The sequence below is a fragment of the Pseudopipra pipra genome, chromosome 11 (assembly GCF_036250125.1).
Source record: "Pseudopipra pipra isolate bDixPip1 chromosome 11, bDixPip1.hap1, whole genome shotgun sequence".
In the NCBI taxonomy this organism is placed as follows: Eukaryota; Metazoa; Chordata; class Aves; order Passeriformes; family Pipridae; genus Pseudopipra; species Pseudopipra pipra.
The window spans coordinates 20,677,021-20,703,204 of NC_087559.1; the positions used below are offsets into that span (position 1 = coordinate 20,677,021).

The following is a 26,184-nucleotide window of genomic DNA, read 5'->3' on the forward strand; positions in this document are numbered from 1 at the left end:
AAAAAGCATCTAATAATGCAGTAGATTGTAGGAAAGCCTAATGAAACAGGCAGTGCCTGTGCTTCCTAGCCTGACTCATACTGACATGAGATATATTTGGTGATACAGACTGGCTTAGAGATAAAAAGAGGCATTATTAACAGTGGTGATGATGATAACATGAGGGAAACCAAATGTCTTGTCTAACAGTTTGCCACAAGGTTCCGAATATTCAGTAATTATTTTAAATATGAATGCATTGCTCCAGTTCAAGTTTACCCCTAAGATGTCTGCTCAGAGCCAGCTATAAAAATAAAAGTCATTAAAAATACAAATAAAAAATCACAGGTAAGAAGTCTCTAGTATAGAAATTTGGTTTATGTGAAGAAAACTACAAGAATATTGTTCCTGCCATATCTGTCCTGCTGTAATCCCTTCCCGCTCTTCCACACTGGCACGTAGTACAAAAGATGAAACTGAGTTTTCTTGCATGTATAAATACAGCAGATGCTGTTAGCAGGAACTGGTCTTTGCTTGATTAGAGGACAGAGAAAGATCAGATCTTCTTCCTTCTGCAGTGTTGTTGAAGCAAAAATCAATATAAAGAAAGAGCATGTTACCCAGGTGGGGAGCACCAGACTCCCCAGAGCTCTGCCACAGCCCCTCCTGCAGCACTGGCTCTGCTGAGGAGAGGGAATGAGGATTAAATGCAATAAATCATATCTGAGTTGCTAAAGCCTGAAATCTGGGTTCCCACGTGGGGAGCAGACCTACTGAGAAAGAGGGGGCAATTTCTCCCCCTGCCACATTCATTTTTCAGAGCACAGCTCCACTGTCAAGGAAAGAAAAATGATACAAAAAAGAACTCAACTTTCATTGTGCCCTCCACTACAACATCTGCTCCACTGCTGAAGGTCTGAGATGGGTGATGAGTTAATAACTTTCATCATCAAGTCTGGTTTGCCACATCTGCTGGACGAGGAAGCCCCATCCCTATTGTTTGCCTGTACCAGAAAGGGCAGGCAGAGATTGTAGAGTGGTGCTCTGTAACTCACCACCTGAGAAGGTGAGAGGAACCTCACAAACCCCTCCAGAACTGCCTGAAGAACCAGGTCCGTGGGGTTCAAGCCAAAAGCAGGGGCAGCCTTTGGTGGGCAATTCACGGCAGGTTCTGCAGCTCCACACTGGGATGACACTGCCCAGCAAGGCAAGGGAGGGATGCTGACACAAGGCTGTCCTGGACAACACTGAGAGGCAGAGTTTATTCCTTTTGTTTTAATAGTTCTGGGTGATTGTTGTGGTTTAACCCCAGCCAGCAACTCAGCCCCACATGGCCTCTCACTCAACCCCCAGCAGGATGGGGGAGTGAACTGGAGGGGTAAAACTGAGACAGCTCACAGAGGTAAACACAGTTTAACAGGGAAGGCAAAAGCTGTGCACGTGAGCAAAGCAATACAAGGAATTCATTCCCACTTCCCACGGGCAGGCAGGTGTTCAGCCATCCCCAGGACAGCAGGGTTCCATCAGGTGACTTGGCAAGACAAATGTTATCACTCTGAATGTCCCCTCCTTCCTCCCTCTTCCCCTCACTTTAAACACTGAGTATAACACTCTGTTATATGGAACATCCCTTTGGTCAGTTCAGGGCAGCTGTCCTGGCCATGCTCCACCCCAGCTTCTTGTCTGCCAGCTCACTGGCAGTGCATGGAAAACGAAAAAGTCCTTGGCTTAGGGTAAGTATGACTTAGCATCAACTAAAACATCACTGTGTTATCAGCATCATTCTTATACTAAATTCAAAACACAGCACTGTGCCAGCTCTGTTTTGAATTTAACTCTGTACCAGCCAAAACAAGGACACTGACCCACTTTCCAAAAAAACCCTGACATTACAGAATCATAGAATTGGTTAGATTGAAAAAGATCATAGAGTCCAGCAGTAAACCTACCACTGCCAAGGCCACCACCAAACCATATCCCCAAGTGCCACATCTACATGCCTGTAAACCCCTAGAGGTGGTGACTCCATCACTGCCCTGGGTAGCCAGTTATTTGAACCAACTGGGCCAGCAAGTGTCTGCTGTGAGTGCTGGGAAGGAGGTGACAAAATTTCCATGTTAGTGCTGCAGAGAATTAGAAATAAAACCTAAAATGCATGAAACCCACATGCTTACAGAAAGATAGGGAGGTGAGTTCTTACTGGTCATTTCACAGAGGTTAAGAGGTTCCAGAGTTGCACTGAAGCATCAGAAACAATGAATTATGTTATCCCTTTACCCATCAGCATTTTTTCCCCCTCTTGGTGATATGCTCCCCCTTGGGCTTGTTCACTAAAATAAACTCATATTCCCCAGAGCAAAAAAGGACTTACTTTCTTACTGAGCAACTCCAAAGTAGGGGAAGACCCACTACAACACGTCAATGAGGAAAGTGAGGTGTTTCTGTATCTTTTTAAAAGAAAAAAAATAAGGAAAAAGAAAGTGCTCAAGGCTTACCTCATCAGAACTTTGGAAATTAAGAAGAGCAAGAACTATTTGGAGTTTTCAGGATTTATTTAAGCCACACTTCACTCCTCCACCTGGCTCTGACCATAGGCTGGGAATTCTATTGACTGAGAACATTTATCCCTAGAGTTAAGCCCCCACTTTGCTGGGCTGGAGACCTTCGAACATGCAATGACATGCAATGTTGTATTTCACAAAGGAAAAATACATCTGAAGAGAGGTCAAAAGGAATTTTATCGCAGGATTTCGAAGCAGCCAGGATATGGTTTCCAACTGTGAAACTACAAGTAAGGGAAATACCTCCATTTCCCCCATTTCAGCAAACAAAGCCATTAATTTAAGCTGAACCACAGGACTCAAAATACAGTTTCCTCTCCTAGTCTGGTCTGTTATCAGTGTGGGCAGATTGCAGACTCCTGCATTCTGCATTAACCAAAAGGAGCATTAGATTGATGAATTTCTGAGTAACAGGCAACTGGATCTATTAAAAATGCTATTAAACATACCATTTGCAGTGCTCTCCAGAAGGATGCAGATTGATTGTGATTCAAGCAGCCTTCACAGATCCTATTCGAGCTCTACTGTAGCTGTGAACTAATCACCCAAACCAAAAAGCTCCTTGAGCACAAAAGGAAACTTGAACTGACACTGAAGTGCTGAATTCAAGGTCGTACTGTGGACAAGATGAGGCTGTTCCTTCTGTAAATGTAAAACGGTTTCAGAACTGGTGAGGCTGAACCAGAGCATGAACCACTAACTGATCGTGAAAAGATATTTATTTCTTCTAGTCCACCTAAAATAAATTAGACCTAAAGCACGTTCTAACTTCGTGTTTCATTAGGTACCATGTTTACAGGAAACTCTTTCAGCAAGCGGCCATAAAACAAAGCTCCACACTTTTTAATTATCGATTATTTTCCTTCCGCTGCCAGCTCCTTCTATCTTTTCCATTTATCTGAAGCTTGTGCAAAACTCTCTAAGAAGCCTGCCGTTACAGAAAGTGCTAATGGTGGTAATTAAACCTGATTGTTGACAGTTACTAGAAATCACCATTTAGATTATTGGCAATCCCGGTACTGAGATACCATTGTTGGTGAGCTCTAAGGCAGCAACATTCCAGCGCAGAAGACAATACCAGCACCTGAAACAACTTTAAGGCTCATAAATGAGTAATAGGCTGGAAATCTCACCCTTTTTCGTGTGTGATTCACTTTTGGGATGACTCTCCTCTCCCTAGAGCGAGGGTGAAGGTGAGCATTGGAACCCCTCCCCGAGGGCACAGAGTTGCTCCCTGAGCAAACGGTGAGCAGGATGGAGGTGGTGGCTGAGGGACAAGGCAAGGACGGGAGCTCAACCTCCCCACCTGGCCGGATCTCTGTCAGCAGCGCTCGTGATAACTTCCTTTTCATTTATTTTTAATTTTTTTATGTATTCAATTTCCATACATATTCCATGTCAAAATTCATATATTTGGGGCGGTTGGGGGGGGGGGGGGGGAGAGGAAAGAAATATACTCACCTGAAAGGCGAGTAGGTGCTTGTAAATGGTGTTGGGACAGTGCCACTGATGGGGTGCAGAAGTGCACACCCTCACCCCAGCACATCCCACAGTCTCCCACAGCACCCCCAGTGCAGCCAGGGCTTCTTATTTTCTCTTCATTCACGATCCCTTCAGCCTTTAGTACCCAGCTGAACTGCAGCCAGTTATTTCAGCTCTCCTAGGCAGAACTGGCATGCCCAGGACAGATTTTTATAGACATCGGTGATAGAAACATAAAAATAAAAGAGATTAAGCTTAAACAGCCTGTCATGGTGGGATGGCTGTGATTAATATCCAAACAACATGCTGTCGGTTCTCACTAGATAAAAGTGGGATATATCCATACATTCAAAAAAATAAATCCACTGTCAAAACACAAGTGCAAATATCCAGCAACTACTCACTTTCAAGTATGACGCTGCTGAATAATAAAGGACTTACAGGCATCCAGGAGACATTTTTCAGAGTTAACGCAGTTTTGGGAGTGAGTATGACAGTACTGAGATGGGGAATACCAGTTAGCACCAGCCAGAAGCTGCCAGCTTCCTGAGCACATCTGGCTTTTGGCCACAGGCACTCAAGTACACTGTTGAGGGTCTTCCTTCAGCCAGGCACTGCGAGCAGCTCAACCCTCCTGGGCCAGCTCATTAACCAGATCTTATTAATTTGCAAGCAATTGTTTCATGGGTGTAGACACAAAAGAGTTGGGAAGGGAAGTGGCATTGAATTTGTGCCTCTGGAGACCTAGACCTCAGGAGGAAAGACTCACAGAGTCATGGAAAGGTTTGGATTGGAAGGCCCCTTAAAGATTACCCAGTTCCAACCCCCTGATACACTATCCCAGGTTGCTCCAAGCCCTGTCCTATCTGGCCTTGGACACTTCCAGGGATGGGGCATCAACAACCTCACAGGGCATGGTTACAGCAGATGAAGTTACTGCTACTGCCCCTCACAGTGGAAGAAGGTTCCCACCTGCACAGGCTACTCAGGGTGGCAAGGGAAAAGCCCCAAAACAGAAACCCCAAACCAATCCGCCCTCATTTCAGCCAGCACCCACAAAGAGCAGTGCTCAGATGGAGCAGGATGGGCACAGGTTTTATCTGAACTCTCATCTGGCTTTCACATGTCTGTGGCTGCACGGTGGTTAACAGTTCCGTGCTGGAAAGTAAAACTCCAAGACATTGCACTGTGATGGGGGAAAGCTCAGCTAACTGTGGCCCATAAAATGCTAACACCTTGCAGAGCTCAGCCATACATTCCTCTTTCCTACTTGGTGTTGCTGGGAGAGGAGGAGTAAATAGAAGACGACTAAGTGGCAGCATCAGGCATAAAGTAACCAGGTTAAAAGAGACAAAAGCTATTTTTTTCAGCAGGAAGAATTCCCATTTCACAACACAGTTATGCACTTGCACACAGCAAGGAGCAGCATCAGGTATTTGTTACCAAGATGTTAATTTGAGACCTCATTAGCAACCACAGAGTGTATTTAATGAACAGGGGCTTATTAAAGTATCTTATGAAAGACACTAAACCAGCACCACACAGCACTTAACTGTTTAAATCAGTGAGTCTGAGAAGCAGTACCCAGTGGGAGGGACCTTTGAAAGATCTGTGGGACACACCTGTGGCAGCAGGAACAGGACACGTGCAACTCAGGGAAAGGACAAGAAAGGAGATTTGAGGAGTAACCTGCTTGCAGTGATGAGAAAAAGAACTAAGTCAAAGCACAGGGACAATAAAAGCAATGGAAAGTGTGTGGCCCAAAGAGGATGGAAGCATTCTTCTGTTTCTGTGCGCTCCTGCTTATCCTGAAAATGTTTATTGCATCTTCTTCACTGTTTTGTTGCTAGAATGCTATTTTTCTTCCCTACTTGGCAGTGCAGCAAGAATGTGGCATGTTTTAGAGACCCCTGTCATCATCTTTGTTTCCAGAGTTGTCTCATCAGCAAATTTACATTTTTTATATTTGTTCAGCTTGCTGTGATTGGCTGATTGTTAAAGGAACAAGGCTTTGCAAGGGTAGCACCACAGTTTTATCAGTCCCTTCACAGAAAATCTTTCCCTTCTGAGAGGGCTCCAGCTCTTGGCTCAGCAAGGCGCCATGTCCCCCTTTTGTCTTCTTTTTATATTTAGAAAGGTTTTTAAAGGTCAGTGTGGTGGATGCAGCCGACCCCCTTAACCAAACCAGAAATGGTTTGGTACAGGCTCTGAAGGAGGAAAAGGCCTGAGCTGCAGCCAGGCCATGAACTCCCCCAGGAAACCCACAAAGGGGCAGAGTGACCCCCTGAACAGCAGTGCACGTGAGCTCGGATCACGCGTTTCACACATCACCAGTGGGTGGTTTTCCCAATGCTCGTTTATCAAGGAACAAAGGCAGCTGTGGGTGTGAGGAGTCTCATGCATATCCTTCCCACCATGTGCACTTTGACTTCGAGCCGGCCACTTTACCCCATAAATACGTCAGCCTAAGTGAGCCTTCCCTGAGCTCTCCCTGCCCAGCAGCGTGGCTGCATGGTGGTGACCCCCCCTTGAGCTGGGAGGTTGGAGATTCCTTACCTGAGGTTGAGAGATCCTTCCTTCCCCAAGGCAGAGATGCCTTATTTACAACAGATCCTCAGTGAGTGACCGATATCGCACTGAATTAACACTAATGAAATCCAGCAGCTCATTCCATTACAGAATCACCACACTTGGAAGAGACCTTCAAGATCATCTATAACAGCCAGTAAAACACCTTCTTAAGAGATCTCTCTGGGATCTACAACTGGGTTGGGGTGAAGTGTCTCTTTGCAACGGCTGAAGCAAAGGGGAAAAACTTCTTCTCAGGGCACACACACTCTTTTATTTTCACCAGTGAGCATCTGTCCTCAGGATCTCTTTTTTCTCCCCTCTAACTTCATTCAGTTCTTCCCTTGCCATTTCTCTCTCTGTGTATAATTTATTGACCTTTTTTTCACATCCCCGGGGAGTTGCAGCTTTAAAAATCACACAAATTTCTAGTTTTAATTAGAATCACAGAATCCCAGTATGGCTTGGGTTTGGAGGGACCTTAAAGACCACCTCATTCCAACCCCCTGCCAGGTTGCTCCAAGCCCCATCCAACCTGGCCTTGGACACTTCCAGGGATGGGATTCTCTGGGCAACCTGTGCCAGGGCCTCAAAACACACATAGGGAAGAATCTCTTCCCAATATCCCATCTATCCCTGCCCTCTGGCAATGGGAAGCCATTCCCCCTTGTCCTGTCCTTCCAGGCCCTTGTCCCAAGTCCCTCTCCAGCTCTCCTGGAGCCCCTTTAGGCACTGGAAGGGGCTCTCAGCTCTCCCTGAAGCCTTCTCTTCTCCAGGTGAACACCCCCAGCTCTCCCAGCCTGGCTCCAGAGCAGAAGGGTTCCAGCTCTTGAAACATCTTTGTGGCCTCTGGACTGGCTCCAGCAGGATCTGATGATCCTTGTGGATGATCAGCAGGCTGTAGGAAACAACACAGCCCCGTTGGTTTCTCACCTGGCAATACACTCCCTAATGCTATACTAAAACATGTATCTAGGAACTCTGGTCACCCCTTTTCCCCAGCTGTAGCACATTCTCTCATCTGACTGCCTTAAGCTCTAACTATGGACACAAGGGCTCCATGAGGGTTCTTCCCTTCTGGTTTATTTAAAAAGTCATGAACCAGCATGATTTTGGGAATTCCTCCACAGGCTGTGCATTGCTAGGCCCAATCACTCCTCAGTTCCAGTCACACATAAGTACACGACCATTAATTCAGTAAAACCACTGGCAGTGTTCCCCTGTCTCAAATCCCTACCAGCAATTTATTTGATAACATCCTATAATGATACCATTTATTGGCTTACAGCAGAAATCTTTGCTGTTGCAACTCCTTGGATAATGAAAATGGGAGCAAGACAGTATTTTTCTAAGCAGAAACCATTCAACCCTGTCCCCCTGTCCTGAAATTACTGGAGAAACACTGCACTGCAAAACAAAAGACTTCAGAACTGGGCCATGTTCAGAATGTCCCCTGTCTGTAGATGTTTATCTCCCTCTCTACAGGCATTGTGAGATGCATTCAAGTGCACAGGATGAGCTGCTCCAAGGAAGATTCAGATCCACACAACTGAGGAAGTTACTCTCCACTGCCTCATTTTGTGCAACGACTGTGAGATGATTACAGGTGTGCCCCAGCTCCCTTTGCCATCCACTTACCTTTAAGCTTTGCTTTTATGAACACAAGCAGTATGGCAAGTCCCCTTCCTACTGATACGCAGCAGCACGTGGACACAGCCCTGTGTCACACACTACTGACAAACTCAGGCAGACAAGCCTGCAGTGGCTGATTAAATCAATCCAATCTCACCCTGTCACTGAACACGACTTCAAGGAGACCTTTTGCCACCCAGCTCCAAGAATTTGATGCTTCTTGGCACTGGTTTAACAGAGGGACTTGGAGCTTGATTATCAAAAGGGAGTTCCTCACATGAACTGACGAGCACGTGGTCCATACACTCCTCTCTGGGCACTCAAGTTCTGCAAATAGGTCTAGCTCTGCCCAGCTGAACTGAACGTGCACAGGACCAGTGATTAATTTAGTAATGAGTGTCTCTGGCACAGCCTAAGGAACAGGCATCAGATTTTCTCTCTTCTGTAACAATCAATTTTGCTACCAAAACTAGTCTGTTGTTGCTTCCTCTCCCCACCTGCTGAACCACAACCCCTGAAGTTCCACCTTACTCTAAGAGTTGTGTACACACTCAATGTATTTCCCTTTCACATTGTTTCCAGTAGAAAGGTCTCCCTATTTTAATTCTATCGCTGTGTTACTCCCTTTCTCCATGGTGTGGTTTCATCAGTATTTATTGTAATGAAAAAAAGAATTCTAAAATACAAAATTCCAAAATACAATTTTCCTTGTCAAAAAATTAAGCGGACTGTCCATCCTTTGAACAGCACTATGGCACTGGACTTCCTAAGACAAATTCCTACCCATGGCTGCCTGTGGAAATGTCCCAATGCTTCCAGATTTGCCCAAAGCACCTAGACTACTATAACTTAACACCACAGGCAACTTCAAAGTGTTGAAAAATTAAAACTCCCAGAGATCCCTTTACAGCTTCAGTATAACCAGAGTCAATACTGGGCCTTTTATCAAAGCAAAAATGTGCTGCCCTACGTGGAGAGTGAAATCAATAACGCATTCACGGGGCCAAGACATGGTGTTTAGTTATTCTTACCCAACTTGGAAGTCAGCTGTCACCAGTTTCACAGCAAACATTGCCAGCTTCAGCTTGGAATCTGAAAGCATCTCCTTCAGCTCAAGAACTGGGACAACATCGTATTTTCCAGTTTAACCTCTTCTTGCAAGTCACAGACCACTATGGCACAACAGCTATAGGGCAAATGGCTAATTCTTGTAACACAAGGTAGAAGAATTGACAGATTCCTGCCCAATCTGAGATGGTGGGATAACTGCCTGCTCCTTTTCAGACTTAAAGACACTATTACAGACCAGACGTAACCTCTCTGATCCGACTGGGGAACTAAGAAACCCCCATGTCTGCAGAGCATGTTCCTGGAACACAGGGAAGTTACTCAACATTTGCAGACATAGCAGGTCCACATGACAAATTTGGGGACTTGGGAGTCAGTTTTCTAACACAGAGTGTGTGCAGTCTACACACAGGAGCACAGTGTCTCTGTAAGTTGTTGGGATTTCCATTTGTTTCCTTATCAAGCTGCACGACTCCCATTGATCAGTGCACACTCCATGCATATGCTGCTCTCAAACCAGATTTTTCCTAAGTTCCTTTAAGTGCATTGGTGAAGCTAATACAGATTATTCCAGGTTGGAGGACTTGTCTGAATTTAGAACCACTTTGGCAAGATTTGTCTCAGTAACACTCCTGCACACTGTTGATGCTCAAATGCAGTAATTCTAAGGCGGCCAAGGTTTGTTTTGCTGCATTTGAGCAAGTCATCCCCAAAGATAGTAACAGCTCCCCAAAACTCGTTTCAGAGACACCAAACAGAATTCTTCAGATCACACATGATCTGCAAGCACAGCCAGCAACTGGCTCTGTGAAAAGCTTGTCTGAGAAAGATTTCATTTTACAGGAGCATGAAATCCCTCCACCAACCTCCACCACGACTCCTGCAGCACCTAGAGCAGAGTCCAAGCCCAGCAAAAACCCTTGCCATGCCCCACATGGGCTGAAGAACAGAAAAAGGGAAATGGTAGGTATGTAAAAAGGGAAGGTGCTTGTTTTCAGGGGACACAGTCATTTATATTTAGCAGGGAAATGTTCCATGGTGCTGGTGAAAGGCCACGAGGGACGTAACGTGGCTGTTGGAGAGGCTGAATCACCAGCTTTCATCTCCAGTTTCAGTATGGGTGGGCAGCTGGTTCTAGGAAACTCTCCTAGGATGTATCATGGCTGGGCTTCGTGAACGAAGATTCGGGGAGGGCTCTACCCACGTTTGTTAAAAACACGCTGGTGGCTAATAAGGCCAATATGAGACAGACACGTCTGATTGCAAAAGGCACAGCAGAAAGACTCCTTAGGTGGGAAATTCTGCAAGGCACAAATCTTTCTGCGTTGTCTTTTCTCCTCGAGAGTGATCCTGCTGCGTTCTCAAAGGCATCAGCAGAGTTATAAATGGTGTGTCTCCAGACCTCCTGATTTGAGGACAGAGTAGAGCAGTTATGGTGATCAATATGGCCAAGGTTGAGATGTTGTCTCAGGGAGTCCTTGTATCTCCTCTTTGAGGCTCCTCCCATGCAGCAGCCGGTGGCAAGTTCCCCATAAAGCAGCATCTTAGGGAGGGGGTGGTTGGTCCTTCATCCTGGAGACGTGCCCTGCCCAGCACAGCTGTGTTCTCAGCAACATGGCCTCAATACTTGTGACTGCTGCTTGTTCTAGAACAGATGGATTGGTCACATCATCTGACCAGTGGATGTTTAGGATTGTACGAAGACAGCGTTGATGGAAGCGTTCCAGGAGTCACAGGTGGTGGCGGTAGATGACCCATGATTCAGATCCATATAAAAGAGTAGACAGCACAATGGCTCTGTAAACACTGATCTTTGTACTTTTCTTCAGGTGTTTATTTCGCCAAACTCTTTTATGGAGTTTCCCAAAAGCACTGTATGCCTTTGCCAACCTGTTGTCTATCTCCCTGTTGATCTCACCATCTGAGGAGATGAGGCTGCCTGGGTAATTAAACTGCTGGGCTGATTTGAGCTCTGACTGGCCAATGGTGATATGGGGATGAAGGAAGACTTCCTGAGGTGCTAGTTGATAGAGAACTTGTGTCTTCTTTAAGCTGACTTCCAGCCCAAAGAGCTCAGCAGCCTCAGCAAAGCAGGATGTTAAACGCTGCAGAGCTGCTTCTGTGTGGGCAGCAAGGGCGGCGTCATCAGCATAAAGCAGCTCCTGGACAAGATGGTTTAAGGTCTTGGTGTGGGCCTTCAGTCGCCTTAGGTTGAAAAGGCTTCCATCAGCACAGTATTGAATGTAGATCCTGTCCTGATCCTCAAGGTCTGCTGTGGCCCTTTGGAGCATCCTGCTGGAAAAGGCTGTGAATAGGGTTGGTGCGAGAACGCAGCCTTGTTTCACACCATTGGTTATTAGAAAGGGCTCAGAAAGTGCATTGCCATATCTGACTTGGCCGTGCTGATCCTCATGGAGTGAGATGATCATTTTAAGGAACTTGGGGGGACAACCTAAACATTCCAAAATCTGCCACAGACCTTTTCTGCTCACAGTATAGAAAGCCTTGGTGAGGTCAACAAAGGTTCCATAGAGACCTTTGTTCTGTTCCCACACTTCTCTTGCAGTTGTCTGACAACAAATACCATGTCTGTGGTGCTCCTGTTGGCTCTGAAACCACATTGGCTTTCAGGCAGAATTCCTTCTGCTATAGTGGGTATCAGTCTGTTCAAGAGTATTCTTGCCAAGATTTTGCCAGCAATGGAGAGCAGAGTAATACCACGGTAATTTGAACAGTCTGATTTAATACCTTTCTTCTTATACAAAGGCCTGATGGTAGTTCACAAGTTCACCACAAACTCATGAAATTTAGCATGGAGTGATTGGCCCCCATGTTTCCAGATTTTAGGTGGAATTCCATCAATCCCAGCTGCCTTGTCGATTTTCACCTGCTGTATGGCCTTAAGAGTTTCTCCCAAAGTGGGGGCAATATCCAATTCATTCTTCACCAGTTGTTGTGTGATGGACTGAATTGCTGAGTCTTGGACTACACGGTTGGTACTGAAGAGAGTCTGAAAGTGTTCAGACCATCGATTCAGAATGGAGGTTTTATCTGTCAGAAGTGTTTGACCATCAGCGCTGAGTAGAGGGCTTTGGACTTGGTATGTAGGCCCATATGCTGTTTTCAGGGCCTCATAGAATCCTCTGTGATCACCCATATCTGCGCATAATTGAGTTTTTTCAGCTAGATCAGTCCACCACTTGTTCTGGATGTCACGGAGTTTCTGTTGGAGCTTGCTGCATGCGAAACCAAAGTCTGCTTTTCTTATGTGACAGGAAGGCAGTGCAAGGTGTGCTTGATGAGCAGTTCTCTTCTTCCTCAACCATTCCTGGATCTCTTGATTGTTTTCATCAAATGAGTCCTTGTTCTTGAGGGAGAACCCTAAGGATTCTTCAGAGGACTGCAGGATGCTGTTTTTAATGTGGTGCCAAAGTGCTTCAGGAGAGGGATCTATAGAATCTATGGAATGATTTTCGAGCCTAGTTTGAAGATTTGCCTGGAATCTGTCTCTCACTGTGGCTGATTGGAGATTGTTAACTTGGAGTCTCCTCCTTGGGATACTGCCCCTTTTGGGTTTGAACTTAAGTTTAAAGTTAAGTTTACAGCGCACCAGCCGATGGTCTGTTTGGCATTCTGCACCTATCTATATTCAATCCCAAGGAAATACCCAGGAACAACCCTTTGTCCTGACCACCCTTGCAGGATGTAAGAAATATATCCAGAACATACTGAGCCTGGGCAGTAGCTACAGGTGAGCCAAAAACAAACGACCAAAACCGTTCCAGCCCCTGTACCCACCCGGGGCTCGAGTACCTCTTAAGGCCCTAGCCCAGCTGATACCCCCAACCCCCAGAAGAAACCATCACCCACCCTGACCTTGTCCTCCGTCAACCGTGTTACCTCGTATCTTCCCACGGACCACTTACCTGTGACACATTTGTTACCTCATCCCAAAGAACGTGAAAAAAGCATTGCTGCCTTTCACATGAATAAAAGGTAATATTCATGTTTCAGAGCTCACTTTGTGCCTTGATAAATGCCTGTTAAACTGATGACTTTTTTCGAATAACCAAATAAATTAATAAAGATACTCGATTATTTCAGAATTGCTTCAAAAACAATATAATATGATTCTTTGAGAATAACACTTCCAGCTGTATCATTCAATATGAGTTCTTTTTGAATAACAGCCAAAATTCTGGAAATCTAGTGTCCTCTATAAGAATCAGGAGATCTCCTCCTTTCCTCAACCATCAAAAAGAAATCCTGACATTTTCATCACCCTCCTCTGAGCTACTCAATTACTAAGGACTGCTCACCATCCCCCTCACTCCACTTACCAACATCATGAGTTTCTCAGTTACAGCTCTCCACTCAATGGGGTCATTTAATTAAAAATTCCAGTTCCATCAACAGAACATAAAAATGAGACTGACCACTGCTTCCTGTAACCTGCACCCTGACTGATGGTAATCAAACCCTAGGGAAGAGCACTGCTTGAGAGGAAACACCTACTGATGTTTGATACACAAATTAACTGGGATTCAAGGAAGTCTGAAGTGATTATTCTCTGTATTATTAAAAGATGGGCTTGTATTTGTTTTGCAGACAGGGTTTACACTGCTGGCTTTAAACTACAAAAGCTCCTGATGATGATAATTCAGGACCTAGTGATAGAGCAGATATTCCCCAGGCAGGTTCCTTGATGTGTCCCCTGAGAGTGGACAGACACCCCAGGAACAAAGCTGCTGCATGAGAACCTGGACACAAATGCCCCCGGGTGCCACTGTGTGTCAACACTGCAGCTACACTACAGATATTCTCTATAATTATTTTTTAATTGTTTTTAAAGATGTGTATTTTGACACACTTGGTTATAAAAAAAATAACAAAATGGAGAAAAATTGGGAAAAAAAAAAGAGTGTGCCAAAGTGTTTTTTTTTCTTGGTTAATAAAAACAGAAAGCAGAGGATGGACTGAGATGTGTCAATTTTGTTTTGGTTTACCATTCTCCCTTCCCATTCCTCTCTTGGTATCAAAGAAAAAGAACCAAGCAAACAGAATAAAAAAAGGAAAAATTTTAAAACAAAATAAACTGGAACAAAGAAACTCCCCAAAGAAAGAAAGAAAGAAAGAAGAAAATCCCCACCTCCAAAAAAGAAATGTTATTAAATGAGTAAATTTTCAAGGCAAACACTCTATCCCATTATATTTTCAAGGAAGTTTGGGAGAAGAAATAACACACACTGAAAACAATTCCTTCTCATGCTACAAATTACTCTTCAAGAAATCTTTTCCGTGTTGACTGATGGGAAGTGATGGGTAGGGAGGAGAGGGAAAATGCAAGTCTGATGAAATTTTCCCAGTAGATAAATCAAATACATGGATTCTAATTTTTTATCATCATGGACTTCAGATACATGATTTATTACATCAAGGTAAAAAATAAACCAAACCCCAAACAAGGATAAGTCCCTCTCTGTAGGTCTGAAATATACTCACTCATGCAGATCACTAATTTTCAACAATCCTAACAAGCTCTGGCTGTAAGGAGCAGCTCTTCCTCGCTACCAATATCAGAAAATGTAGAAGGCTGAAGAGAAAACAAAAGTTAAACCAAACCATTTAAAAATACAGCACTGTGACATATTTTATTTCACTTTGATCGATACTACATGCTTACTACCACCAGGAACAGACATGCCTTTTTTTTTTTTTTGTTTTAGATTTTTTTAGATTTTTTTTTTTAAAACCTATATTAAATGTTGACCTAAACCTTGCTGTGCCTTGGAAATCTGGCTCAGGAGTTAACTGCAGGAAATTTTATTTAAATAGATAAGCATTTAAGTTTGAAAATAAGATAAACACAGGTGAACAGGAAAAGTAAATTACAAATTCAATTCATACAAATATCTCTTATACTATGCACTAAATCCTGTTATTCAGTTGAAGTCTTTTAAAAATTCTTAAAATACTTATGTAACATTATTTACAAATTATATAAATAAAACCTAGCCCACTTAAATTAACCAATACAACAAAAAAGTCACCTTTTTGTATGGTGTGTACTAAAAATGTTCTTGTTTATTGATCATTACCCAGTTGGCAGTATAAAATGTTTGTTCACTTACATCAAAACGGGTTCCAATAGAAGAAAGGAAGGTATTGGTTCCAAACGAAAACAATCAATAATATAAATGCTTAAAATCATTGAGGCTTCTTAATGTTCTATTCTGCACCATTTGCAGTCATTTTAACAAGTCCCTTCTACAGTATTTGTCTTGTGAACAGGTCATCTCAAAATAGCAGAGACATAGTTTTAGCAAAGGGAAAATACTCAGTACATTGCTCACACTTCACAAGGACCTTTTACCAGGAGGGAAAGGCAGAGAATGGAATGTCAGTGGCCAGCACAAGCCTTTACAACATTTAACTTAAAAGGCAGCATTTATAGAACTAATCACAGACTATACACATCCTGCACTCAACAGCAATAAAAAGGACTGGAAAATATACATTTAGGAAAACAAAAGACCGATGGTTTTCCATTACCTTTGTTAAAATTAATGCTTTGCTCCTTGTCTTTTGTTTTAAAACCAGCATCGACACCACCAACAACTACAGCTACTTTTTCCTTTAACATAATATATGGCAGGTAACTACTGGACGTGGAAAATGTACAATAAAAGGCAAGAAACCACTGAATTTTCTATGCAGACACATGAAAATATAAAGCCATACAGATTCCAAAGTGCCATGAATACCAAATTCAAGTGATCATTTATAGCATGTAGGAAAGAAACTAAATGGAACTTGCTCTATGGGTTGCTGAGCCCTTCAGCTGTATCCTCAGTCTCCCCTTTGGCGGCTTTGGTGAGAATTTCCATCCATTTCATCTGCAGCTCCTCATCTTCTGCACTGAAATAGAGAGTCTGGTGGGACTGGCAAAGCTTAAAGACGTGCTTCACTTCAAACTTCTCACCAGAACCTGGTAAACTGACTTCGTAGCCAGGCAGAGGGATGGGACGTGGGCTCCGCCCGTCCTAAAGGAGAGAGAAGGAATGTCAGAATTCAGGAGCGAATGCCACTGAAGTGGGAGGAAGGGGGCACAGTGCACACACTGCAGGAAGCACACGGATGCAGTCCCAGGTACACGTGCATTTGGCTCCTCATTCAGCACTGCGGCGCAGGAAGCAGGGAAGAGGCAATATCGACTGCTCAACCTCACCCAACGAAAAGCAACGACTCACTGGTGCTTTATTCTTCTTATTGCACACATTTCCTTTCACTGTAAACTAAACATGGCCAGGGGTTTTCATATAATTTCATGTAACTTATGCATGTGTCTTTTACAGAAATTCCTTTGCATTAGGTACAGGCAATGGGATCCAGCTGAGAAGAGTCTGAGTTCCCTTTTGAACTTCATGGGACACTTTTGAGGATTGGTTAAAAGGAAACAAGTAAGCAGAGCTGGACCCTGAGAGACAACCAACAGGGAAAAGACACTGAAATAAAAGAGACTTTTGGATTTTCAGTCTAACAGTGAATCTTCACAGAAGGTCTTGGGTTATTTATGATGCCTCTCAGAACTATCAAGAAAGTCAGTGCTCAGGTTCTTGAGCATCCTTTAAAGGCCAGACTGATTCACAGATCTAAGCAGCAATACAGCTCTCTAACAGTCACATCCTGAGCATCAACCAACTCCTCTTCTAAGACATATTTTAGCAAGGCAGGGTGTACCATGGCCAAGCAACTCTCTTCAACTGCTCCCAGCAATGCATTTCCACAGATGAGTCCCCAAACTCAAGTCTGAACAAGGCACCAAGCGTCTGTACGAAGCTGTCACCTCCTGTAGCAGCTCCTTGTGTAGCAGCCTCTACCAAAGCTAACCAACATGCCACAGAGAAGTGGCAAAGTCATTCTTCTGCCAGCCCACACCAAATACATATGACTTGGTAAATCTGGAAGACTGATCTGGAAGATCAAAGCTCTAAAAACAATGGACAAAAAAATTCCCTACTTTTCTAACACCTTGACTAAAGTAATTCAAGTTTCAAAACTGCTCACATCCAATTCAAACACATACTAGAGGAGCAAGAAATATACAGTCAAAAATGTGTCTACACAGTTTGTTAAATCAATACAGGCTTCCTGATTTATTCATCTACTACATGCAAAAATGCCAGAGCCCAACTGCTTGAAGATCAAGCACTATTCAATGAGATTTAAGGCAGCTTTAGGGCAAACACTAAAGAATTCAGTTCCCATTTGAGTGTAAATAGTTGTCTCAAATGCAGCACAGCTTCTATACCCTGACACCACAGCCACATCCCTATAAATGGGGAGATCTTGCCCATGCAGAAGAAGAACTGGCATGTACAGAGCAGCTCCAGCCCTGCACATGTGGCACTGCTCAAGCAAGCAAACATGGGATCGATGCACACAAATGCACAAGAGCACATGCAAGCTCAACCATGCCTGTTCTGCTGGTCTTGGTTTGGAAAAACAGACATTCAGACTTGTCACATGGAGAACTGGAGGTTGCCCATGACAATGACGAATGATGTCGTTTGTAGCAGTGCACCAGAAGAGCAAATTGATGTTTGAGTTGTACAGTGTTGCACCTACCCAGCATGTGCAGACACAGGCAAATTAACCAGCCTGCCTTTGGTTCTTGCATCCTCCCTTTTCTTAATATGCTGCCTTTGGCACTTTGTCTGTACCTGCCTAATTCAAAAGGAAGGGATTTACATTATCTCTGAAAAGCTGCACTACTGACAGGTAAAGGCGAAAGCACTTGGCCTCAAGGCAAACCCCACCCCAAATCCCAACCTCACTGAGGGACTAGCAGCATCTCTGGATGCCCTCTGGCACTGAGCCCTTCCCCCTGACCTGGAGCCCAGCAAATCCAGAGGCTGTTCTGCACCCATGAGGAATTCCAGCCCTACCCTGAGCATGGAAGTAGGATTTACAGACCTTACAGACAGACAAAATTGGTATTCCAGTTTCAAGAGCCTACCAGATTTGCTTGGTTGGACTGCTTTGGTTTTTTTTTTTTTTCCTTAATATTTCTGTATGCAGCACAGTAGGGCTGCATGATATTGATATTTCATCAAACCAAAATACCCAGTGCTGAGAAGGGCTTTGCTTTAGGGCTGATTGCAATCATGTTCCTCAAATAGTGAGTGATAGATAAAAATCTAGTGGCTGTGTAATACCATCAGCAATCACAAGCACTTTGCACCCATCCTGACTCTCTGCAGCATAACACAAATGGGTTATTATCTAGGTCATTACAGCAGCATGAATTTGTTGCTGTATTACAGCAATTACAACACCCAGGGTTTAAGATTTGGGAATGGACAGCTCAGTTCCACCACACAGGCAGTTCTATTCCAGGCACCCTGCACACAGACATCCCTCCTGCACTGCACAGCTCTTTGCACTGTATAAACTCTCTTACTCAACAGTGACCCACCAATGGCACCACGGTCATTCCCCCCTCCTACTTTTAAGTGGGCTTAGAAAACCCCCGTTTTTTTCCACCCAAATTCCACCCACTGCCCAATCACAATCACCAAAAAAAAGGCAGGCAAGAGTTTTGTGTGGCGCCAGGTAAAGCTTCTCCTAAACAGGATCAACAGGCAAGCCAAAAAAATACTTCTCTAAAACCCTGAGCTCAACTTCAAACTCAGCTACTCCCTTATTTTCTGTAAGTTAATCACATTTACACAACGAACAGAAGATTTTTCTTCTTTATAAAGCAAAATTTTCTCTTGGATCAAACCCGATCCAAAATACATACATATATATCCATATATACACTAGCTCTCACTATATTAGATTCACCCTTCATACTTCCCCAAAATCACTAATTTTCTACCCAGCCTGGATGCCTTAACTGTGCACTTATTACTCAGATAAGTTCATGTCAGAGCTGTGGAGGCAGCTGTGCATTTTACAAGGCCAACAGGGGCAGAAGTTCCAGGTGGAGCCCTTGGAAAGACAGACTAATTTCTCTAAATCCACTGCTCCTTACTCTTGAAGTGGCCTTTGCTTGTAACTCCACTGAGATAAATATGACAGATGGCTACACAAATTCTGTCTCTGTTTGAGAACAGATCAAATTGGTATGATTCCCAAACCTAAACAAGCTGGGAATTTATCTTCATGCATAAAGCCTTATGCAAGACTTAAACTAAGAACAATCAGGGGATTAATTCATTCTCCTGGAACAAGGATCTAAAGCAAAGAGCAGTTTTCTTGCTATTTTAAAGTCTGTGAGTTGTGTTTCCATCTGCACTGGCATCCCTTCTTTGCTGTGAGGGCCAGGGGTGTAGAGGAAGAAGCTGTCAGGGCTTTCACTGTATCCAAAACTCCAGATGCAGCTTGGTTTGCTCCTTCTTCCCAAGAGGCAGCTACTCTTTCTTCTTAACAATAATCCCCTAACTTTCCAACTCCTATGGTCATGCTTTACTCTGTGTTTCAAGACCTTTAATACTATTGTTGGCAATATTATTCCCAAAAGGCACCTCTTTTAGGCACTGAAATGCTTCTTTGCAGGTCTAAAGATGTCTGTGAGATCCACCAAGGTGGTTGTACAAAACACAACTATGCCTGGGAAAATAACATTCAAGCACATGAGTGGTTCCCAACGGATTTCAGACACTCAGACACCAGTAAAGAAGCTCTGGAAGAGACTTTCCTCAGAAGCCTATGAAAACCAGAACTGACAAGAATGTTGGGTTAATATCAAGGAATAGGATTTGCTGCCTAATTTTTTTTCCTGCAGTTGGATGCAAATTGAGGTATACAAATGGGAATGGCAGGCCCTTGAAGAAGGGATTCATTTTTGTCGTTGTAGTAGTTTAGTCTCGGCCTTCCTTGGTGACCAGTTTGTAACCAAGGAAGTGCCCGTATTACCCAGTATTCCCTACTATTTTTACATAAGCCAGGAGTATTAGAAGAAAGGAGGAGAGGCCTTTGCTCTCTTTCCTTCCAGCGGCTTTAGAGGTGCAGGTTTCCCTGCTGTTGAGTCTGTCATGTCGGGGAGCAAGGCCTGGTGAGGCCTGGTGAGGCCTAGTGAGGCCTAGTGAGGCCTAGTGAGGCCTGGTAAGGCCTAGTGAGGCCTGGTAAGGCCTAGTGAGGCCTGGTAAGGCCTAGCTGACCTTGGGAGACGGAGGTTGCCAGCGGTCGTTCCAGTGCGACTTTCTGCTGTTCCAGGGAGAGTAGTAAGATATTCTTTTGCTAATTCTTTTAGTTGCTAGATCTTGGGCTATTGATCGTGTATATTTTATTTTGGTTTTGTTCCTTTTGTTCCTTCCCCCTTCCCTTTTCCCTTGGAGTTGTGCATGGTATTTCAACTGTACATAGCTGTATATGCCATAAATACATTTATTTTCATATAAGTTTGGCTAGTTTGGATGTTTCATAGTTTTTTCTTAGCACTGAGCTGGAGGGAATTCAGTGTTGGGTCTGGGACTTGGCGGGGAGCCAAGTAAAACTTAGACAATTGTTTATAGTCTCGGCCTGCAACTGGTGATTCCTGACAGCAAATCCCAGTTCTGGAATGTTAAGATAGATCAACCTTGTCTTGTTGCTTTCTTGCCACTTTACTGGGAGATTCATCTCACACCTGAAATAGCTGAGGACAATAACCACTAAATTTAACTGTCATAAAATTGACAACTGGTGTCAAAGGCAACCTTTTCCCTTAAAAAATAAGATCCTACCAATAATATTAACAGAGACTCCAGATCAAATTTGGCAGGACGTGGACAAAATAGGCAGCAACTGAAGCAGAGAAGCTCCTCCAGCTTCCATCCCTGGCTTTGCACAACTGTCAGGTGGGGCCTGCAGAACTGAGCATCATTCTGTGTGCACTGAACGCAGGTGATTTATGTCCACGGGTTATTATTTGTGCTGTCCTGCAACAGCCAGTTGGGCAGAAGGAGAAATTCTACATTTCTGGGTAAGAGGCGTCGTTTCCTCTCAGCTTCTCACTCTGATCATCTCTTAGATGACACATCTCTTAGATGTCATATATTGCTCTTGGGTGAGGAAGGCCAAAGAATTTAGACCTCTCTCCTTCTATTCCCACTCCCCTTGCCCAAATGTGATACAATCAGGCACATCAGCTGAAAAGCTGCACAGCAGAGCCATTTTCTCTGCTTAGCTTTTTAAAGCTTTATTCCTTTCCCCAGACCCTGACTCCAGAGAGACCCAAAGACTGAGTTTGTTGCCTTGTTTTAGTGCCTTGTATGAGGCTGTTTGCTTTTCCAATGTGTCATTTCAGCCACGCATTTCCTGTTGACTCGGAGAGAAGCCAGGCTGCCCCATGGGATGAACTGGAGGCTTACCCAGTGTGGGGTTGGAATCAAAGATGAAGTCAAGGGGGCTGTGTCTGAAGCTCCAAATTCAAGCTTTCAGCCTCTTTAAGCACTATGTTTAAACCATTACACACACTTGTTTGAAGCCAGAGGTGCTCTTGCTGACAAGCAGCAAAATGCACAAAGTTCTAAGGACAACATCAGCTACAGGGTGAGCTTTACTCAGAAAGGCTCTATAAAATCAGGGGGAAAACTGAGTTCCCAGACTGTTTCCAGCCACAAACTGATGCCAATAAAAAGCAAACCTTCTTATCACTACAGCTACAGCAGGACAATAGGAGGCTGAATTCAGACCCATTCCTTCTTCCATCCCACCCAGGAGATAAACAAAGCTGTGTATAAATGTGTCAAATGCCAGATACAAAACTGGATATGGGGAATCTCATTTCAGCATTGTCATTCTTTATCTATATGGGGAATCTCATTTCAGCATTGTCATTCTTTATCTTCAGTGCTAAGGAAGCATGACTGATATTTCTATTTTGGATATTCTATCTTGGATATAGATGTTTCTATCACTTGACTTTCATCACACACAAATACTAGTTAGCTCCAACAGCACATTTAGAAACAAAAAATTCTTATTCATGTAACTATTTCAAGTAAAGATAAAATCCCATGATGCTATGACAAGGAGCTTTACCATTTCTCAGGCTGAAGAACAACGGTATTTTCACAAATTCCTCCACCCTCTCAACCCAGAACTAGGTTTAAAAAAAAAAAAAAGGCTTATACCAGCAAGTGCAACATTCAGCCTGCTTCACAGCTCTATACTTTTAACAAGAAAATGGTTTCCTTAATGACAGAATAATAAAACTTTTGAATATACCTATCTGAAACCTCTAAAAAAGCCAAAACATAACCTAATTATCCCTGTTTTTCCCTTTTTTTTCTTAAAAATCTGAAAAGAAAAGCGATGAGCTTAAACATTTGCTCACAACAGTATCAGCAGTAAGGACAGGCAACAAGGTAATCTGAAATCTCTGAGGCTTTGTGCTATATTGAGAACACCAAGTTCAGTTTTGTTGTTGAAACCAAGCCAAATCCTTTGACCCATTTCTCAGCTTGATATATTTAAACTTACACTTTTCTTTTTCTTGTGTGTTAACACTCACGAATCCCATCTCACCTGGCTGCTTCCTTGCAGATATAAAACAAGAGGTTCAGTCTTGGGGATGGCCACCCACATTTTGTACCAAGTCTTCCCTTTTTCAAGGAACTGGAGGTAGCTGCTGAAGAGGCTGTTTTCAGCTGCAAGGATGCTTTGCTTCTGGATGAACAAAAAAAAAAAAAAGAGCTGTTTCCACTGATGTTTAACTGGACAAAATATTTAGAATTAAGTATAAAACATTTAAGTTGTGCATAGTCAAAGAACACTGGAGGGCAAATGCTGGAGAGCCCATAACTGAATAAAGATCATTATTATATATCATTGATAAATAGACAATTCATTGTAACAGAGGCAGAGGCTGAACCACCATTCTCAGCAGACATGAAGTTAAATTCCCCCTCCACACAGTAGATTGAGAATTGTAATTAAGATGATGCAGCTCATTTCTTGCTTAGCAAAGTAGGCTGGGAGATTATTTCAAATTAATGCAAAGGGTGTATTAACAGATCCTCTTGTGCATGGATGCAGAGAGATGGGAGCCAAATCAGAGGGCGAAAAAAGATTGGAAGAAATTGTTGTGTTCTGATAGAAGTCAAAAACCCCCAAAATTCCTGGTCACATTAGGGTTTGCACAAAAGTCTCCTGGAGATTTCTGACAGCTGCTAACAACATTTAGCAGCAATGTCCTCAGCTGCTACTAAGCTTGTTAACAAAGTTTCTTGTAAACAGGAGAAAAAGAAAAAGCCTGACCCTGATCTATCTTTCTATACACCAGCTTTCTTGCATTTTACCTGATCCTTTGAAGGTTCAACAGAAAAACAGAAGCCTGAGCACTGAAGGGAGTAATGACACTTTTCCTTGGGTTTTTACAGCCTTCTGCTCCAATCTGCTTTCTGAAGTAAAAGCCATAGGTCACATTTCACTGCTTTGCCTTCGGCTTTTCAGATTAACTGTGCTCTCTCTCCCCTGAGTAGGTGCAGGTTTTCACAAACACCTCTGCTGGAACAGTGCTGGAAAGTTTGTCATGAGACACCAGAGGCTGCGTTGATGGCCATGAAGAGCTCAGCACCTGCAGGCACAGCTGCAGTGTACATCACAGAACCACAGAATGGTTTGCACTAGAAGGGACCATGAAGAGCACCTCATTCCAATCCCCTGCCATGGGCAGGGGCACCATATCTCAATGGTATCAAAAAAGTTCTGGCTTTCTCCATGGTCTGCAGACCTGGCAGGTTTTCCATGAGGTACTCAGAGCAGGATGGAGAAGGTCAGACTATGGGGGAAGGACAACTTGCAATGAAGTTCTCAGTGTGTCAGTGGCTCTTTCAAGAACCTGATGTCCCTGTGGGTCCACTTCTAATTGAGATGAAGATCCTCTTTCACACAGTGACTTCTGGCTGTGTTTCACAGGTGAAGTAAATAAACCCCTTCTCTCCAAGGTGGCTCATGAAAAGCATGACATGTAATGGTACTCCCAGCTCTGCCTATGGTCTAAAAAAAGCATTAGTTAAAAGAAGGTTCAGTTTGCCAACATGTCCCTTGTTCTTGTAAAAAATAAGAGTAGGATGTGCTGCTCTCAAGCTGTAAAACCTGGTGACTCCTGTGGCAACGGTGAAGCAGGTAGTTTACACAGGACAGCTTGTGGAAGTCACATTTTGGAGGGAAGAGCCTGCATTACAGCAGGGTTGAGAAAATTCTGGTGAATCCCTGTGGTCTTCCAGAAGGATGCCATTCTTTTGCACAATCAACTAAGAAAAAAATGGTTTCAACAGTATTTTGACAGGATGTGAAATAAGGAGTGCAGAAGTATCCACTACGTGGAATTAAAAGGGAAAAAACAAAATCTTATTTTGTGAATAGTTACTGTGCACAGCTCAAGATTGGAAATGCACCATAATAAGAAGGAGCCAGAGGTTCTTCCCTCTTCTTTTGTAACTTTAGGAGCTGGAGCTTGACAGCCAAACCTGTGTGCATCCCTGTGTGATCAGTACCCTACGACAGACACTCACCATCTACAAACAGCACAGTGGGGGAGAGAACATAACCAGTTTGATTTGTTTTTAATAAATAAACAAAAAAAAAAAAAAAGAAAGAGAGCCTCACAAAGTTTCTTAGCCAAAGATCATACCTCTGCAGCCAGTCTTTTCTTCTGTTCTCCAACTGCTTCCACCCCAGGGCTGCAGGGGCTCGCTGGCAGCTGCAGGAAACACTCCTTACACACTCGGTTGTGACGGCTGTTATCTGCAAGTGGCTTGAACTCAGAGCATTTTGCACAGATCACCTGGATCAGAAAGATGATGGTTTCACTTTAGTCACCTGCATTAATGATCAATGTGTTTGTGATCCCATGCCGTGTATCAATAGACCAAAACAAAGAAAACATGTCTTTTGGGAAATACTGTAAGATTAAAATCACGTGTTTGCTTTTCTTTTCTTAGAAGTCTTTAGGAGGCAAAAAGAGGGTTAAGTTGACAAAGCAATTAGTGCTTTTTAATGATCTGGGAAGGACTGATTTTCAGAGTGAAGGTTCCTCATCAATCAGGGAGGTCAGCCTGGGAGAACTGAGGAACCCAGAAAGCACTGACTGTTTTAAGAACCTAGTCCAATATATGATCCATTGAAAACTATTTGTCTGTCTCAGCTGCCAAGAACATTGGGCCTGTGGAAGCAGTGCTTGGGAAAAGCGCTGGATCTGCAGCTCCAGAACTCGTTTTCAGGCTAAAAATCTGTCTCCAGCACACCTACTCCAGGGAGAGAAACTGTTCCCAGGGTGTCAGCCCAACTGGACATCCATTCTGAATTTCTGTACAATAATACACCACAAACCCTCAGGCATATGTGTATATGCTTCACTGCAGGACAGTAACTGCTCTATGAAGAGAACTGCCTTAATATAGGAAGCACCAAGTTATCCAAACAAAAGCAAGGCAGCATTTTTCACAAGGTGATAAGTCTTTCCTTAAGACAAATTAACTTCTTTAATTTGAATGCTATTTCCACACCACGAGGCATTGCACAACAAACAACTGTTTAACAATAAATTATTAATGATATAATTCTTGTTATCTCTCTGTCCCCGGGGGAAAGTCATTACTTCATTTCTTTAGTAACACTCAGCTTTGCAATGGGACATTTTAAACTAGAATCCAGAAATGTGTTTCATTATTTAAGCAATTAGTAATAAAAACAAACCCAGAAGGTTTGAAAATCCCAACTCTAGGGCAAAAATGCCTCCTCCACAGCAATTTTAGTTCAACTGCTGAGACTGAGGTTTCTTTAAACATCTTAACTATACATTTAGGCCTCTATCCAGCTGAAATTAATCTCCACTTCAAATGATTAATGTTATTTAAGTACCATTACTCAGTATTAGTTACATTAGGAACATGAAGTG

The 26,184-nt window shown here is 43.4% G+C and overlaps 1 protein-coding gene across 10 annotated transcripts in view; it reads right to left on the reverse strand.

The window, feature by feature from the left end:
* Window positions 1-14,914: 14,914 nt before the first annotated feature.
* FGD3 (FYVE, RhoGEF and PH domain containing 3) overlaps window positions 14,915-26,184 on the reverse strand; it is a 109,154-nt gene continuing 97,884 nt past the window's right edge. For 7 of the 10 annotated variants that reach the window (XM_064668118.1, XM_064668127.1, XM_064668124.1 and 4 more), the window contains exons 17-19: window positions 24,919-25,071; window positions 22,809-22,949; window positions 14,915-16,333 (exon numbers count right to left, since the gene is read on the reverse strand). In XM_064668118.1, coding sequence (XP_064524188.1) covers window positions 16,109-16,333; window positions 22,809-22,949; window positions 24,919-25,071 — 519 coding nt within the window. In that variant the 3' untranslated portion in view covers window positions 14,915-16,108. Of the gene's footprint in view, window positions 16,334-17,918; window positions 18,018-22,322; window positions 22,384-22,808; window positions 22,950-24,918; window positions 25,072-26,184 lie in introns of all 10 variants that reach the window. The other 3 variants (XM_064668119.1, XM_064668120.1, XR_010433586.1) reach the window with 3 other exon arrangements.